This window comes from Dipteris shenzhenensis, chromosome 28 (genome assembly GCF_047967505.1).
Source record: "Dipteris shenzhenensis isolate YYH24624 ecotype China chromosome 28, Dip_SZ_1.0, whole genome shotgun sequence".
Lineage (NCBI taxonomy): Eukaryota > Viridiplantae > Streptophyta > Polypodiopsida > Gleicheniales > Dipteridaceae > Dipteris > Dipteris shenzhenensis.
The window spans coordinates 26,189,132-26,205,289 of NC_141623.1; the positions used below are offsets into that span (position 1 = coordinate 26,189,132).

Consider the following 16,158-nt stretch of genomic DNA (forward strand, 5'->3'; position numbering starts at 1 on the left):
CCAGCTGGCCGAGACGTCAGTAGAGGCGTGGGCCACCCTGAAGGATCTGTACGAGACAGACAATACCTCCCGGATTGTGCTTCTTCAGCATCAACTCTACAATCTTGATATGGAAGGAGATACGGTACATAGCCATTTGACGAAGGTCAAGGTGGTGAGGGATCAGTTGGTAGCAATTGGTCAGAAGACAGACTCATGCCATTTGGCCTTGATGGTACTGAGGAGACTGCCTCGGAGTTTCAAGAGCTTTGTTACGGCTGTGACAGCAGTACAGAGGACCAAACCTCTGACGTTTGAGAAGTTGTGTCCATTACTGCTACAGGAGGAAGCTCGGGAGAAGCTCTACAACGAGGATAAAGATGACAAGGCGATGCTAGTGAAGGATTCCGCTGGCAAAGGAAAGGGCAAGCCTAACGGTGGCAAGTCCAAGAAAGACGACTCTAACAACGAGGGGACTTCGCAGAGAAAGCACAAGAAGAAGTGTTTCTATTGTGATACGCCCGGACATTTTGCAAAGGACTGTAGAAAGAAAAAGGCGGATCTGAAAAATAACAAGGAGTCTGACTCAGATTCAGAGGGAAAGGCCAAAGCAAATGTGGTAATTGAAGAGTTGTTCCTGGTGACATCACCGAGTGTTACCGAGGTCAGATATGTTGATCCAGAAATCACAGTAAGGATGTCTGACATAGAGATGTGGGTCGACGAGGAGTCAGATGCTTTTGTGAAGGTGAAGGACAGCATGGAGCGCTTGGTACCTTCCAGGTGTGTGGCTGTTGACACTGACACGAGGGTGGATTCCATGGAAGGCCCTAGGGTCTCATGGTCAGATGGATGCTGGAGTTCAGAAGGGGACAGTACAGGATTACACAAGCGCTTGGTGGGTGCCTCAATGAAAGTTTGCTTTCAGAGTGAACATTCAGGCAGTACAACAGTCTGGTATGTATTTGATATTTTGCATTTGAGCCTTTATAGCATGCTGTGGAGAGACTCTGCTCTTCATTTGTCTCAGGTGATAAGAGATTGGAAGGAATTGGCCTTCTTCGAAGGCAAAAGGGGAAGTATTGGTGCTTCTTCAAATCTTGGACACAGATTGCTAGAAGGTGATGGACAAAGAGTACTGAAGCCAGAAGAGTACCTGCTTGAGAACTCAGCGAGAGTTCATGGTCCAGGTTATCTGGAAATATTCATTGGTTGCAAACCTTGCCAAAGGAAGGACGGGTTGAAACAGACCCTCAGAGCATGGTGCCTTGAAGACTCCAGGTTGTTCACTCATTATGAGGGGGACAACTAGAAGATCGTGACAACTAGATTGCTCGAGTTCAGAGGCGGGAACGTGACTAAAGGAGGTACCAGGAGGTGCTACCAAAGATGGACCTGTGTACCAGGATGGTGTGTGGAAGCGGAACCGGACCTGGTGGAGCAAGAGCCACTGGATGAAAAGCCAGGAAAAGATTTCGACACCGAAAGGGTCACCTCCCCATCTGTAAGCCCCCAAATGAGGAGTGCGTGGGGGAGGGAGACCTAGGGCAGGATGTGCCCAAGAGAGAAGAAAGAGAGGGGGCTGCCACATGAGCAGCACCTCACAGGATTGGAACCTGCAAATGGCGTCAGCATGGCGAGGGTAGTGGGCAGGTGAAGGGCCTGCAACAGACCCTCATGATGGCGCGGTATAGGCGGGTCAGGACAGCAGGATGTACAGGTGTACGGCGCAGGACACGTGGCTGGGAAGAGGACCTGGCACAGGCGCAGATATGGCAGGATGTGCACACCCAGATATGGAGCAGCATATATGGCTGTCACTAGGCAGAAGGCAGGCCTTATATAGGCTGGATACCTGCCTTGAATGGAGGGCCAAAGGGTCCTGGAAGTTTGGGCCAAAAACCCTGGGGTGTGTGCCCTTTTAGGGCTGGACCAGCGACAGACTGGTCGGCCAGTCTGTAGCAAGCTGGTCGGTTTTTTGCAAGCCCCCCTTGGGGCCTATATAAAGAGGCCATTGGGCCTCATTCAATCATCACTTGGTGCAGCAGTTCAGGGAGGTGCAGGAGCAGCAGATCAACCACTTGTGGGTCTCTATCCAGAAGGTGACAAGAGAGCTGTAGAGCTGCAGACCTAGCTCAGAGTGCTGCCCACCTAGGTTGGTGCAAAGACAACAAGGTGGAAGGGATCTGGACGGAAAGTCTACAGAAGCTCCAGGTGGAGCACGCAAGCTCGAGTCTAGAGATAGCGAGCAAAAAGGAGAAGGACCTTGTGGTAAGATCAGAAGACCACATCATTGGTGGGACTCTGGATCTGTCTCTTTTGTATTGTGTCCATAGTTGTGGACGGAAATATATATTTTGGTGGTTTCTCTATCTGGTTGGTTCATTGTCTATTGATGAGTCTGCACACCTATTGTATGCACATAAGTAAAGTCTGTGATTCCACACCCACACCGCACACTATGTGAGCTCCTGGGCATTACTATAAGTCTTCCGCTGCGTGTTATCTCTGTTGGGTATTTTCTAACACCAAGTTCCAACAAGTTTGAAGTTATCACAATCCGAAGTTTGAAAGGAAGGATGGAGAGGTGAGAGGGAGGATGGAGAGGTGAGAAAGGATGGAGAGGTGGAAGGAGGATGGGGAGGTGAGAGGGAGGATGGAGAGGTGAGAAAGGATGGAGAGGTAGAAGGAGGATGGGGAGGTGAAAGAGGATGGAGAGGTAGAAGGAGTCGGAGGAGGAGGATGAGAGGTAGAAGGAGGATGGAGAGGTAAGAGACGAGAGGTAGTGGAGGGATGGAGAGTAGGCTGAGGATGGAGAGCAACTGCCAGCCTGCAGGATGAAGAGGATGGAGAGCAGGCTGCAGCCTGTAGGGTGGAGAGCAACCTGCTGAATGGAGATATGGAGAGGAGAGCAGGCTGCGGGTGCCAAGGCCCAGGAATCAAAGATGGAGAGGCAACCACCCCCAACAAAACAACCCCGCCCGCCCCCCCCCCCCTTTACGCAAAGCCACCCAACAAACAAACCGACACCCACAAAACAAAAAAACCCAAAAAAAAAAAGGTGCCGTTTCCGTTTCCTGGCAAGAAACAGCCGTTTCATGCAACTATGCTCCAGAAAATGATTTGTGAGGACCCAAGGCCTGCTTGCAAAAACCGACCAGTCAACCTAATGGCCGACTGGCATGCTGGCCGACTTGGTTGGCTGGTCCAACCAGCACAGGCCCTTTTGGGCTGCTGTCTTTGACACTGTAGGAACCTCTTGCAGGCCCTTTGCCTGCCCAATGCCCCCGCCTTTTTGCAGCCCTTGTGCTGCCCTCTACAGACACCCTTTGGCCCGCCATGCTGCAACATGTGTGCCTCTGTCTGCCCACTGGCCCTGCCTTGACAGCTGCCCACATGTCAGCCTGTGTGCTGCCCATGTGGCAGCCTCTGCCCTTTGCTGTGTGCTGCCCACATGACAGCCATCTTGCTGTCCATGTGGCAGCCCCTTTTCTTCACTCTTTTCTCTGGGCCAATGCCCTAGGTCTCCCTCCCCCATGCTCTCCTCATATGGGGGCTTACAGATGGGGAGGTGACCTTTCCAACATTACATTGCACCCTCAATTGGTATCTCATGTGAGAAAATGAGAAATCCCAAGCCTCATTTGGTATTCAACCATTGCACACTCATTTGGTATCTCATGTGAGAAAATGAGAAATCCCAAGCCTCAAACAATTAAGAGGAGTCCCTCAGATTACTAGATTGGACTCAATATCAACTACCATTATCAAGCCTTATTCCCCATCTATAAATCTGGAGTTGAGATCATATCCAATCTCATTGCATGGCAAATATGGCAGTCCAAATGTACAAAGGCTATATATGGCACTCAAACCTTGCCTCGATCTTTTTCTATGTCTAGCCAGACATCATTTATACCCTCTTGCACACCTAGGGCTGGATTTAGGGTTCCTCTTGTGCCACTAGGGCCAAGACGGCATCTTTGAAGGAGTGCAACCACGGTAGAGCCATTCTAAGGCAAGAGCAAGCAGTGAGAGCAAAAATTTTGATTGGAAAGAGTGCACTTATCATGTGTATAACCAAAAAAGGTTGGCAATCTTACATGCCTTTAAGAAATGGCATGCATGCAATTAAAAATCAGTCAGAATTTCCTTGAAGGAAAAAGGGCAAAAAGCGACACTATGAGAAAGCGTGTGAGGGCCTTGTACCTTTGGTGAGAGGCAAAGAAAATGCATAAGTTGGATAATGGCCTATTGTGGTTTTGGCGGACAAATTTGGTTTTACAAGTAAAATGTGCTACAAGAAATGTCTTCTTCTTTGATGGCAGAATTAATGGAAGTGACCAGGTCAAGCAAAGTTTCTATTGGGAAGCCTTTGGAGAGATGTGGTGAATATCTCACAACACCAGACAAGTTGAACGAAGAAGACAACAAGCTCACTTCCTCCTATAGGATCTGCAGTGAGTACACCGATTTCATTCCTACCAAGACGATATTTAGCATGTAGCAACTTGTTGATCATGTGCGTAAGCACCATGGGTTTCCTTGGACGTTGATAATGATAGAAATGTGAATATAAAGGTCACTTTTGGCAGGATTTATTCACTCATGACTTGGTATGTGAAGAACTGGACCGGATTTCAGGGACGAGCTTGGTACGAGCGTCGAGGACACTCACTATAATCAAATTGCCCACCACTTCTGGGTTAGCTATCAAATTGTTATTTTTTAGTGCACTTCAAGTCCAAACAATCTACCGTGGCACTCAGAGATCTCACGTTAAATTGGATCTTAGGAGAAGATGGTATTAACTTAGGGAAGATAAGACGATCAGAGAAGAGATTTATCTTGTGAAATATGCATTAGTGGATAACAGCAGTAGTTCCCAAACCTCACGAAATTCATAAATGCTCCAGTTCTTGGATCATATCAACTGCGGGCAATGCTATGTCAAGCGCACGTATCTGCACTTCATTCCTTTAATTATGAAACTAGCCAAGCTCCTACCATCGCGTCTGTACTGCGGTTTAGACTAAAGGAGCAAAACAACAGCATCTTCGCGCGTGGCACAGAAAGTGTTGGCACCCGCGATCTCTAAAAATTATGGGGAGATATTGACCAAGGATACATTCTGAACAAGGCAAATGGAAAGTTTGTAAATGCAAGCGAAGGAAGAGATGGGGTACCTGGTCGGGGCAGGCGGTGAGCAAGGAATGAATGGCGACGGAGAAGGCCAACTGGAGATTGGCAAATCGCTTGCCTGTAGGGCATTCTGTTGTTCCATCTGCAGATGATGCACCGGACGCCATGCGAAAAGATTTTGAAATTGCCGCAAAGTTCATACTACAACTTTAGGCTCCAAAATCCCCCAATCTATTCAGGAATGGCCGCTAGCGAGACCATTCTCGTTTCCAACATTCCTCTAGGAGGAATGGCCCCTAGGTCCACCATTCTCGTTTGGCCTCACCCAAGGTTTTACGTGACCGGTCCGCACTTTGAGGAATATCCCACTTCTAGTCTGCAACAACCGCTCCCCGCCGGGCTTTCACTGAAATAGCAAACCAACAAGGGTCATTTGAAGAGCCAACCTCGTAGAACTCGTCGAGCCCGTCGCAACGGTTCAAGAAACGCATCAATCCGACCACAATCCCTCGTGCACGTGCAGTGAAGTGCATAGGGCGCCCCCTTGAGACGACCTCCCAGCTCAACCCAGCCCACTCTCGGAGGTGCTCCCAACCCCAGTTCTCCCACTTCCACGTGCATGCAAGAGTTGGCAAAAAGGGACACCGAATACCAAAAGAGAATTGGAACTTTGTTTGAAAGGACGTACAAGCTAAGATGCCAGAGCCACCTCATGAGTTGTATTCTTAGTCCATACCCAAGAAAAATGCCTCTTTCTTATGTGAGGCACTTTCTTTGTCCATACCCAAGAAAATGCCTCTTTCTTACAGAGCTTGTTCCAGTTGCGTGAAGTCACGTACTTGCCAAGGAACGCCTGAATATACCATTGCAGAAATCATTCCCTCGTGAATCCCATGATTGTAGGTGCCAAATCTTTGGCCCACTAGAGACGAGACTTTTGGGCCTCTCTGCCCTAGCATTATGGGGCTATGAGACATCTGGCCATTCATAGCTTCCACAGCCATCTCCATCATGCCAAAACAACCTAATTTCACTAGGAAATGAGCAAGCATGGCATAAACGAAATCATGGGAATCATTGCCAGGCTTGGTTGTCAAAGCTGAACATATTTTCTAGCTTGGCCTCCCATGGGAAAGGCCTATGTCGTAGGCCCGCCTCCATTCTACAAATTCAAATGCAGAATGGTCAACAACCCCAAGCCATTCCTTATAATGTGTCACCACCTCCATTCTACAAATTTAAATGCAGAATGGTCAGCTCATTCCTTCACATGGAGGATATTTGGGAGTGTGCATGAGTTGAGGTTCTTTCTTAAGGTCTTCACAAATTGCCAATGCCCTTCCAAGTTTGCCCTTCCCGAGAAGAGCAAGAGAGAAACTAACCTTCGAAAAAAATTCTTATAGTGCCCGTTTAAAATGATTGAAAACATACTATTACACTTCAAAATGAAATTCTAGGCTACCCTTCAAATTTGAGACCTGCAAACTGCCAAAAGTTGCCCAAAGAGTGCCCATTGTTGGGACATTGGAAAAATGGCCAAGTAGGACACAAGGTATCATAAGAGAGTAGGACACAAGGAGAAGAGTGTCGCAAGTTTAAGCCCTCAATGCTGACCATTTGTTCCTACTGGCTATGAGGAGTGTGTATGGCGCACGAAGCCTCAGTGTATAAAGACCCTCATTAACAATTTTTGTGTTTGAGTTGTAGGTTACTTCTAGTTGTCATGAATGCCTAGTTATGGGGCTGAATGGCTAGTTATGGCGAATCAAGAGATTTTACATGGGTTTTGCCTGGATTTTGCATTGTGAAGAAGATCTGCCTAAATTTTATTGGAATTCTCCTAGACTCAACTACCTCTAGTCCTTGGTTCCTAATCTACCCAAAATTCCTTGTAAGTATTGCTTAGATTTTGCTTGGATTTATTCTATTCAAATTCTGCTTCTAGATTTATACAAATTCATTTGAATTTGTTTTATGGGCTAGCCTCGATTAGCTCAAATCCATCTTGCCCCTACATCATCTTGCTCTCACATTGTTGTGCTTCTTGGATCATCTTGCTCTCCAAATCCTCTTGCAATCACATCCTCTTGCCCCATATCATCGTGCCTAAATTCTTCATTGGATCCTTCGGCTCCCAAATTTTGTTCTCATCCTGGATCCTATATGGGTTCTCAAATTATTATTATATCTTGGATCCATATAGACCTAGACTTTGCATTGAACCTCAAATTTTTTATAGACTCTAGGATTTATGATGCATAGCTTCTAGGATTTTTGAATCACTATTTGGGGTTTTGTTGATAACTTTTGCAAGGAGCACTCAAAAAAGAGTTGCATTAAGTTAGCATTGGATTTATTTTACTTGATTTCGAGCCCTCATGCCATGAGGGTATTTGTTTGCATTTAGTGACAATTGTCTAGTCAAGCACTGGCTTGTTAAGACATAGCATTTTGTTGGACTAGAAATATGTTGACAAGAAACCCTGATGTTCTGAACAAAACTCTAGTAACTATCTCTATTGATCATCAGTGGATGGATGTCAAATTTTAGAATGCTTGAGCTAAGTATCCATAGATTGCCACATGGTGGTTCGAAAAGTAGAAAGAGATCTAGGATCTCTGTCAGAAACACAGGAGGTAGGAGACCAAAACATACCCAAAAATGCTTGAAGAATAGTTTTGTTGCTTGCACCACATCACAATCCTTGGTAGTAGGCATAAAGGTTGCCACATTGGAGAATCTATCAACAACCACAAAATGCAATCATGTCCCTTCTTAGAGGAGGGGAGGCCAAAAAGAAAACCCATGGAAACATTTCCCAAGGTTTGAAAGGGACCAAAAGAGGAGAACATAACACTTGGGGCATCTTCATATGCTTGTTCTATTTGTGAGAGACACAAGATTTGATGATGCTTTCAACATCATCTCTCGGATGGGGCTAATAAAAATACCTCTATAAATGCATGATAAGGGAAGAATGGTGCTCTGTGACTTTCACTAATTGTAATCTCCAGGGGCCATAAGGCATATAGAATTTGTCCACCTTATAGATATAAGGTTATTTGCCTATGCAATCTAGGAAGCGCTAAATGTTACCTTAACTAGGATGTTGAGCCATTTAGTAAATATGGGTTAATGCATGATCGAGCGTAGCCAATCGCATAATATCTTAGGGGTAGCTTTGGAGCTGCAACACGATGCACTGGTGGGCAATATTTTGAATTTCGAGTGGACTCGTGCTCTCGCCAAAAATTTTCCCAACATAATGATTGCCTTACTAGTATAATAATGAGACGCAATCTATCAAAACTTGTTGTTTTGAACATCGTAGAGCTTGATACATGTCACTACACAAGAAAGTTCTACCCTCTTATGCACAATCTTTGTGCTACATCTTTGTGCATCAAAGTATCCATGCTTGTCGACACCAATGCGCCCTCTAATAAGATGAGAAACTCCATAATGATGATGTCAAAGCACTGGCCCTCTCTCACTAAGGTGACGACCTCTAGGTTCTCCCCTCCCCCTCACCGCTCCCTCCCTCCCCCTAGCCCCCCTCACTACTCCCTCCCCTTCCTCTGGCTGCCCCCTCCCCCTAGCCGCTCCCTCCCTCCTCTCCCCGCTCCCTCTCTCCCCTCCCCCTTGTGGCTCTCACCATTTTGCTCCCCTCCCCCTCATAGTAGCGACCCTCGGGTAACCCCGTTTCCCTCTCCTTGCAACCCCCCCTGTGTGTGTGTGTGTGTTGGCATATCAACAACATTACTAATGTGTCTAATTCATTAAAGGAATACATATATCTCAGTATGGATCAATTGCAGCTCAAAAAGGTATCATATACCCTTCATCTAGGAAATGCCTCTAGAGAGCCTCTAGAGAGAGAGAGAGAGAGAAGGAGGGGGGGGGGTGTCAACAAGGAAAGGGGAAGGGGGTTATTAGAGGATCGCTATGAGGGGGAGGGGTGCAAAGGGTCCCAACGAGAGGCAGGGGAGCAGTGAGAGCCGCGAGGGGGAGGGGAGGGAGGGAGCGGTGAGGGGAGGAAGGGAGCAATCAGGGGGATGGGATAGCCACAGAGAGGGGAGGGAGAGAGCGGCAAAGGGGGGGGGGGAGAGTGGCCAGGGGGAGGGGGAGCGGCTAGGGGGAAAGGAGAACGGGGAGGGGAGGGGAGAATGGCGAGGGGAGGGGAGGGGCGAGGGGAGGGGAGGGAGGGAGTGGCCAAGGGGAGGGAGCGTCCAAGGGGAGGGGAGAGTGGTGAGGGGGAGGGGAGGGGAGGGAGGGAGCTACTAGGGGGAGGGAGGGGAAGGAGCGACTAGGTGGACAGGGGGAGTGGCGAGGGGGAGGGGAGGGGAGGAGCAGTTCAAACCCTAGTAGTTGTCACCTTAGTGAGAGAGGGCTAGTGCTTGTGGGTGTGCGAGTAGGCATTCCTCTGTGTGCTTTTAACTCATGCTATCTTGTGCCCAGTATGGGTGCGATACTTTGTATGCACATCAACAGTGTGTGCAAAGTATCAGTCCCATCGGATAAGGTTTGCATGATCAGGGATGCATTATACCATGTTTTCCACCAAGTATGATGCACAACTGTCAAGAAAGACGCTCCGGGGTGTCTTATTGGAACACAAAAGTATCAATTGGGTGTGATAACTTTCACATACATCAATATCATCTATATTGAGGCATGTGCAATGTATTGTGCATGGTTTGCATGGTCTATATCGCATTATACCATGTTTTACACTAAGTATGACGCACAAGTGTTAAAAAACACACTTTGGGGTTTGCCATTCAAATGCGCAAGTATTCAATGGGAATGATACTTTGCATGCTTCTGAATACCACCTATTTTTAGGCATGTGCAAAGTATCTTGCTCATCAGATACGGTTTGCATAATCGAGGACGCATTAAACTATGTTTTTGACCAAGTGTCATGCACAACAGTAAAAAAAACCACACTAGGGTGTGTTATTCAAATGCAACATTGTTTGATGGGCATGACACTTTGCACACACATCAAACCCACCTACCTTGGGGTGCATGTAAGGTATCATGTACATCAAATATGGTTGGGGATGCATGTCACCATGTTTTTAACCACGTGTCGTGCACAACAATCAAAAAACATTATTTGTGTTGATTTATTTGATTGTGCATGTATTTGATGGGCATGATACTTTGTACACAAATCAATCCAATGTATCTTAAGGTGCAACAAATAAGTGTTCCCATCCTCTTGGATGCATTAGACCATGTTTTTTACCAAGTGGTAGGCACCAAGGATGATGCCGGTGCCGATCTCTATCCTAAGCCATTTGAGGCTCAAAACCCGTAGGACTCATAGGTACAAAACGTGCTGGCTTCAAGAGCATGTTGAGCACCTCATCCAAAAGGTCGACAGGATCGTTGGAGGAAATGGACTGGGAGGTCTTGTGCTATGCGGAGCTAGTGTTGGAAGCATTAGAGGAGTATTCCGGGAGGTTTGTGCGGGGGAGAGGGGGCAAGATAGGATTGGTGGGTTGGGCGAGATCTGTAGGGGGTGATTGTGGAATTTCGGCAGGGGGGCGGTAGAGTTGAAGATGGCTATGGCTTCCTACCCTTCCTCCTTGGTGACATCTTCGAAGTAGGCTACATGAATTGTTTCAAAATTGCTAACTAGGGACTCAAGGGAGTTCTAGAGAGCCTATAGCACCCGATTATACAAAATGATGATTCCAAGGGGATGGTAGGCTATGGAGTGGTATGTAGCTAGGTGTCCTTTTGCAATTGGACGGTGGAGGCTCCAGCCATAGGTTTGCATCCAGCTTATGTTGGCTTGGAGGTTGTTGGGAGTGCAAACCCATGGGCTAAGTTTCTTGGGCTTTGCTAGTTGCATCAATTCATCGTCCTATGGATAATTTGTGGACTCTGTATGATTACCCAGTACCACGCCTTGAAGTTTAGCAGGATGGGTTGGGCAGCGAGGGTTTGAATATAGGAAGGATGGAGGCCCTGAGAGAATGGTGGGTTGAAATAAATAAGACATGGCAAGGACAGGGTGACAGTGGTCAGGATTGCAGTGGCGGAGGATGGTCTGGAGTGTGTTGGGCAAAAGAGGGGTGGTGAGATCTATGTGGAAGATAAGATTTAGTGCACGGAGTGCATCGAAGGGCATTTGGAGTGTTGCATGGGGCAAGAGTGTAAGTGGCGAGTTATGCGAAGACCTCTCGATACATTGAGAACTCTTGCTATTCTCTGTTTTCCAATGTCGATTTCTCTGGGCGGCTAGAGGTGCGCAGGCTCTCGTTCTCTGCATGTTGACTGTAAGGGTGTTAGCTATTTCCCATCGCTTCTGTAGGAAGAGCATGATATTCTCAGTATGCAGGGTTTCGAGGCTTTTTGTCACCTACATATATATCGGTGTCGTCGTTTGTAGTATAAGTGTAGCTTAGGATCTTGGGTCATATTTCGGTGAGAGACGTGGGCTTAAGTTTGGTAAGCAAACATAATGCAAGCATGTGTGAAAGGAACGTGCATCATCATGATTGGGGTAATGAAGGCTTTTGCCTTCATTGGGGGTTGAAGGGTTTAGGATGAGTTTAAGGGCTAGAGGGAGGTTTAGGGTTCAAAAGGAGGTTCCAAGGTTTAGAAGGAGGTTCCATGGTCTAGAAGAAGTTCACGGTAGAGTACGTGGTGGAGAACTCGTCTCCCTCATAGATCATGGAGGCCAAGGGTTGAGGGACTAAGGGTTTATGGGAGCATAGGAATGGGAGAGGAAGAGCAGAAGGGAGGAGGAGAGGGTGGAGAAGGGAGGAGGAGGGTGGGGAAGGGAGGAGGAGGAGGGAGGAGAAGGGAGGAGGAAAGGGAGAGGGGAGGAGGAGGAGGGAGGAGAGAGTGGAGAAGGGACACATAAGGGAGGAAGAGGATGGAGGAGAAGGGAGGAGGAGGAGGAGGAGAAGGGAGGAGGAGGAGGAGAGGGAGAGGATGGGTTGCAAGGTTGGAGGAGAGGGAAGGAGGAGTTGCAAGGTTAGGACATGCTTTTGAACATGGAGTGCAAGGAAGCATGGACACTTGGAGACAATTGCTTGGAATACCAAAGAACTCAACACAATGCCCCAAAGAGTGTGGGCTTCATTCCATTATGGGGTATTTATACAAGTTGGAGAGCTTCTCTCTCTACAGGTAGGAATTGTAAGACATTCTCTCCCTACATGTAGAACTTGCATCTAAAAGTTGCATGTAGGAGTTGCATATAGGACTCACATGTAGAACATGCATGTAGGAGTTGCATGTAGGACTTGCATGTAGAACATGCATGTAGGAGTTGCAATGTACACACTACATGTAGGAATCATATGTAGAACTTGCATATAGAACATGCATGTAGGACTTACATGTTGAAGATGCATGTTGAGGATTCTTAAGAGAGATGATTCCTAGCCTTATGCAAGTACAAGCGGAGCTTTGCCGCTACTCTACACACACATTCTGTGCTACCTAAGTCCACGTTGGCACAAAGACAACAAAGGGTGTGCTTCTATGCTAGGTCCTAGAGGGTTTGGATCTGTTTGTCGGAACCCCCCCTGAGCCTCGCGTACTATTCCTTAGTGTGTTCTTCTATGACACAAAGGTTGGATTTTGCCTTATCCAACTGGTTTGCACTAGGGATTCAATGGAGGAAAGCTCATTCTTGAGCTTGGTGAGTGAGACTTCCAGCTCTTCGGACTTGGCCTAATATTCCTCTGCTCTGTAGAGGGTGGTTTGCTCGAGAGCTTGTGCAGCGACCATAAGTGTGTGGTTGTCACGTGCTAAGTTGTGCTCATAGGAGAGAGGATGAAAGTTGGGAGGCGTGGTCTTGTCTCCTCTACAAAATTGTTTGTGCCACTTGCAGGAGCTAGGCCATCACATCTAATAGTTGGAGCTCCATATGATCGGCTTGTGAGAGTTGCTCTATTGACATGGCACTATAGCCGCCCAATGTTTAGTACTATGGTGCACTACAAAATTATAGGGCTTCTATGAGTTCAGCCCATGGGAACGAAGAAGATCCAGTGGTGAAGGAGGCAGTCTCTCAGGGTTGGACGGAAGTTCTGGCCGTGACTTAGGGAGTAGAGGGTGTGGCCAGAGTGCCTTGGGCTCTAGGGTGGAGGCCAATCTATATAGTATCATCCCCAAGGAAGTCTTTGATGTCAATGGGTCCTCACTATAGTGGCCTTGCCCTTAGAGTGTGGAGGTGAGTGCTCGAGACAGTGCTGCCTTCGTAGGAATTCCCGCACTTTATGATCTTCATATTATGCGTGCAATTGGCTGTCAAGTGGTTGTTGAGCGGGACCGCTGGAGGGGGTGGGGCTTGGATCTGTCCTTAGTCATTTGGGGTTAGCCACCATCTCCTCTTCTTCTATTGGAATGGGTCCTGTAGTGACTGCTTTGTCGGCTAGCCCATATCCAATAGGCGGTTGTTGCCCTAGCATGTGGTAAAGCATGGGCATATATAGCATTGGATTGCCTAGGACCTCACTGTGCATCTTGAGGTCTTCCATCATCTGCATGCAGGAGTAGTCAGCCTAGTTGGTGACCTATGGCGCTGCCAACCTTGTGAGGATCGATTGGTGGGGTCCATGTGTTTGACTTGGGTCAACCATTGAAGCATGCGTGCTGATTTCTCCAACTCATGCTTTGTGATTTTGGAGAATTGAATGTGGCCCTTGCTCTTCTTCCTGTCATAATTGTTGATCTTCCCAAGGGCCTCGTGCAAGGATTTCTTGTAGGAGTACTTATCTACAATGACGAGGAGCCTAAAGGCAGTGCGCACCACATCCACATGGAGATGGTAGAAGTGGGGGGTGTCTGTTGCATCACTGTGTATGCCAACATTGGAGTTTGAGTTGTAGGCATTGAGGAATTCCCAAACAGCTTCATGTCAAGGTGACATGGCAACCGGTCCACAATGGGCTTGAGGCGTGTTATAGCTAGGAGGCTTGTACCTCTAGCTCCTTGAGATCTTAGTACACGGCTACGTTGTGGTTTCATAATACCTTCCAATTGACTTTCTCTTCCAGGCTGAGGACCTTGTACCATTGGCTTGCCTTGCCACCATCAAGACTGAGGCCAAAACAATTGTCCATTTCTAGATCTCTGGGAGCACCAAATGCTTCACATATTTGCTCTCCTCCCCAATAAATTTAGTTATCAATTTGGAGATGCCTATGGGTCGACTCCTAGAGGGATTGGTGATCCCTGCTAGAAATATGGGTGCGGTCAGGGATGGGGCGGCCTTCCTTCCTATTGCATTCACCAAGATGCACATTACCTCATCCAATAGCACCGTTTGAGAAGCTAGTGGAGGCGGTGCTGTCATGGGACTGGTAGCCTCAAGTCTTGCCTGGTGGCGGGATCCACTGGGTTACCGGTACCGACATTGGGGTTGTGAAGCCTACTCCCTCGTACATCGGGGCTGCAGTTGCGGGAGTAAATTGTCGACCTCCAAGAGGAAGCGGTACCAGAAATTTGCATGGAGAGTTTCCCCCTTGGAAGTCTCATGCATTTCCCCAACCAAGGTTTCTCCTTGCAAAGTCCCTCATCCATGGGTCTTCGTCATCCATGCACTCAGAGACAAGGTGCCTTGTGAAGACTATGGGTCTTGAGTCCACAAAGGTGGCCTCAATCCCTACCTATGGCTCAAGGGCTGGTTGTTATTGGCCTCCCCTTTTTGTGGACATATGGCAAAAGGGTTCTCCATATCTACTGAATCTGTTTGGCCCAACCGTTCAAACATGTTGGATATCGTACCTCTCAACCTGGAGGCTACGGAAGGAGCAGGATAATTAGGTGGAGCTAAGGTAGTGTAGGGGGCTTTAGAAGCCCTTGGGCCCACGGGGTCTTGCATTTCCTCATTCATGCTCTCCAACTCGTTAAAGCTAGAGGGGTCCTCACGTCAAGGCCCTAACATTGAGTGAGAGCTAGGAATGGAGCTCCCAGAGCCAATCCCAAACTAGGGCAAAAAGCAGCCTAAGCGTAGTTCAAAAGACTATCCTCGGGCTCGGGTTCCTTGGACAAAATTCTTCCAGACCTCAAGTGCATGTATAAGATCTCCGCAGAGATACACTCTGTGAAATCTAATTCTGTATTTTAACAGTGGGTTTGTCCCCAGAGCTATCCCCATGGTTGTAGGGTTAACTGTAAGGTGACGGGTGTAGGGATAGAAGTATGGCGATGGGCGTAGGGATAGACTATTGAAATGTGTCAGTGGGTTGGGGGTGAGGATGGTATGCCCAGGGTTGTGGGGTTAGGATTAAAGCAATAGGTGGCGGGATGATCAGGTCGGCGAGATGTGAGTATGACGATGGTCGGAGGGTTGGCCGTAAGCCGATGAGTCATGGGAATAGACCTAAGGTGATAGTTGGCAGGTTAGTTACATAGGAGGGATTCCAAAATGACAACGGTCATAGGGTTAATAGTAAGCCGATGGGTCATGGGAACAGGCTCAAGGCCACAGATCAACGCCTGTCAGATCAGTAGGATAGCAAATTCTGACACGTATTAAATAAGGTGGAGGGTTGGTCAGCGGAACCATCGACGGATTGAGATTTTTGTCGAGATGGATTAAAATTTCTGTCAATGAAAATTTTAATCCGTCGACGAAAATCTCAGTCCGTCGACGGAAACTTTTCTTCCGTCAATGGAATTTGGGATCCAAATAATGTAAGATAATAAACGTCTTTAGATAATATTTAAATCTAAAAACATCTTTACATTCAACAAACCTCTTCTAAAAACATCTTTACATTCAATATGCATTCAACAAACCTCTTCTATGGCCATGAACTACATATAACTACCTATGCTAATATTAAAATATTCTTAAATTCAAGAATTTGATTAACATTGTATAAAAAGAAAGATTTTTTAAAGACAATGCATTCCTATAGGTTTATGGATAGCACATTACATATAACATGGAGTTTGAAAACATATATTGGTACAAAACCTATACTTGAAGGCACTATTGTTACTTCTATGGAAGTAATTGGTATAAAACTCTTTTAACAAAAGTGCTTAAGAGAAAG

At 47.1% G+C, this 16,158-nt stretch overlaps 1 protein-coding gene across 1 annotated transcript in view; it reads right to left on the minus strand.

Annotated features, from left to right (window-relative positions):
* Window positions 1-5,321, minus strand: part of EMB3006 (embryo defective 3006) — a 78,544-nt gene extending 73,223 nt beyond the window's left edge. The window contains exon 1 of the mRNA XM_087399831.1: window positions 5,166-5,321. Within this exon, the coding sequence (XP_087255957.1) occupies window positions 5,166-5,321 (156 nt within the window). The remainder of the gene's footprint in view (window positions 1-5,165) is intronic.
* Window positions 5,322-16,158: the final 10,837 nt, after the last annotated feature.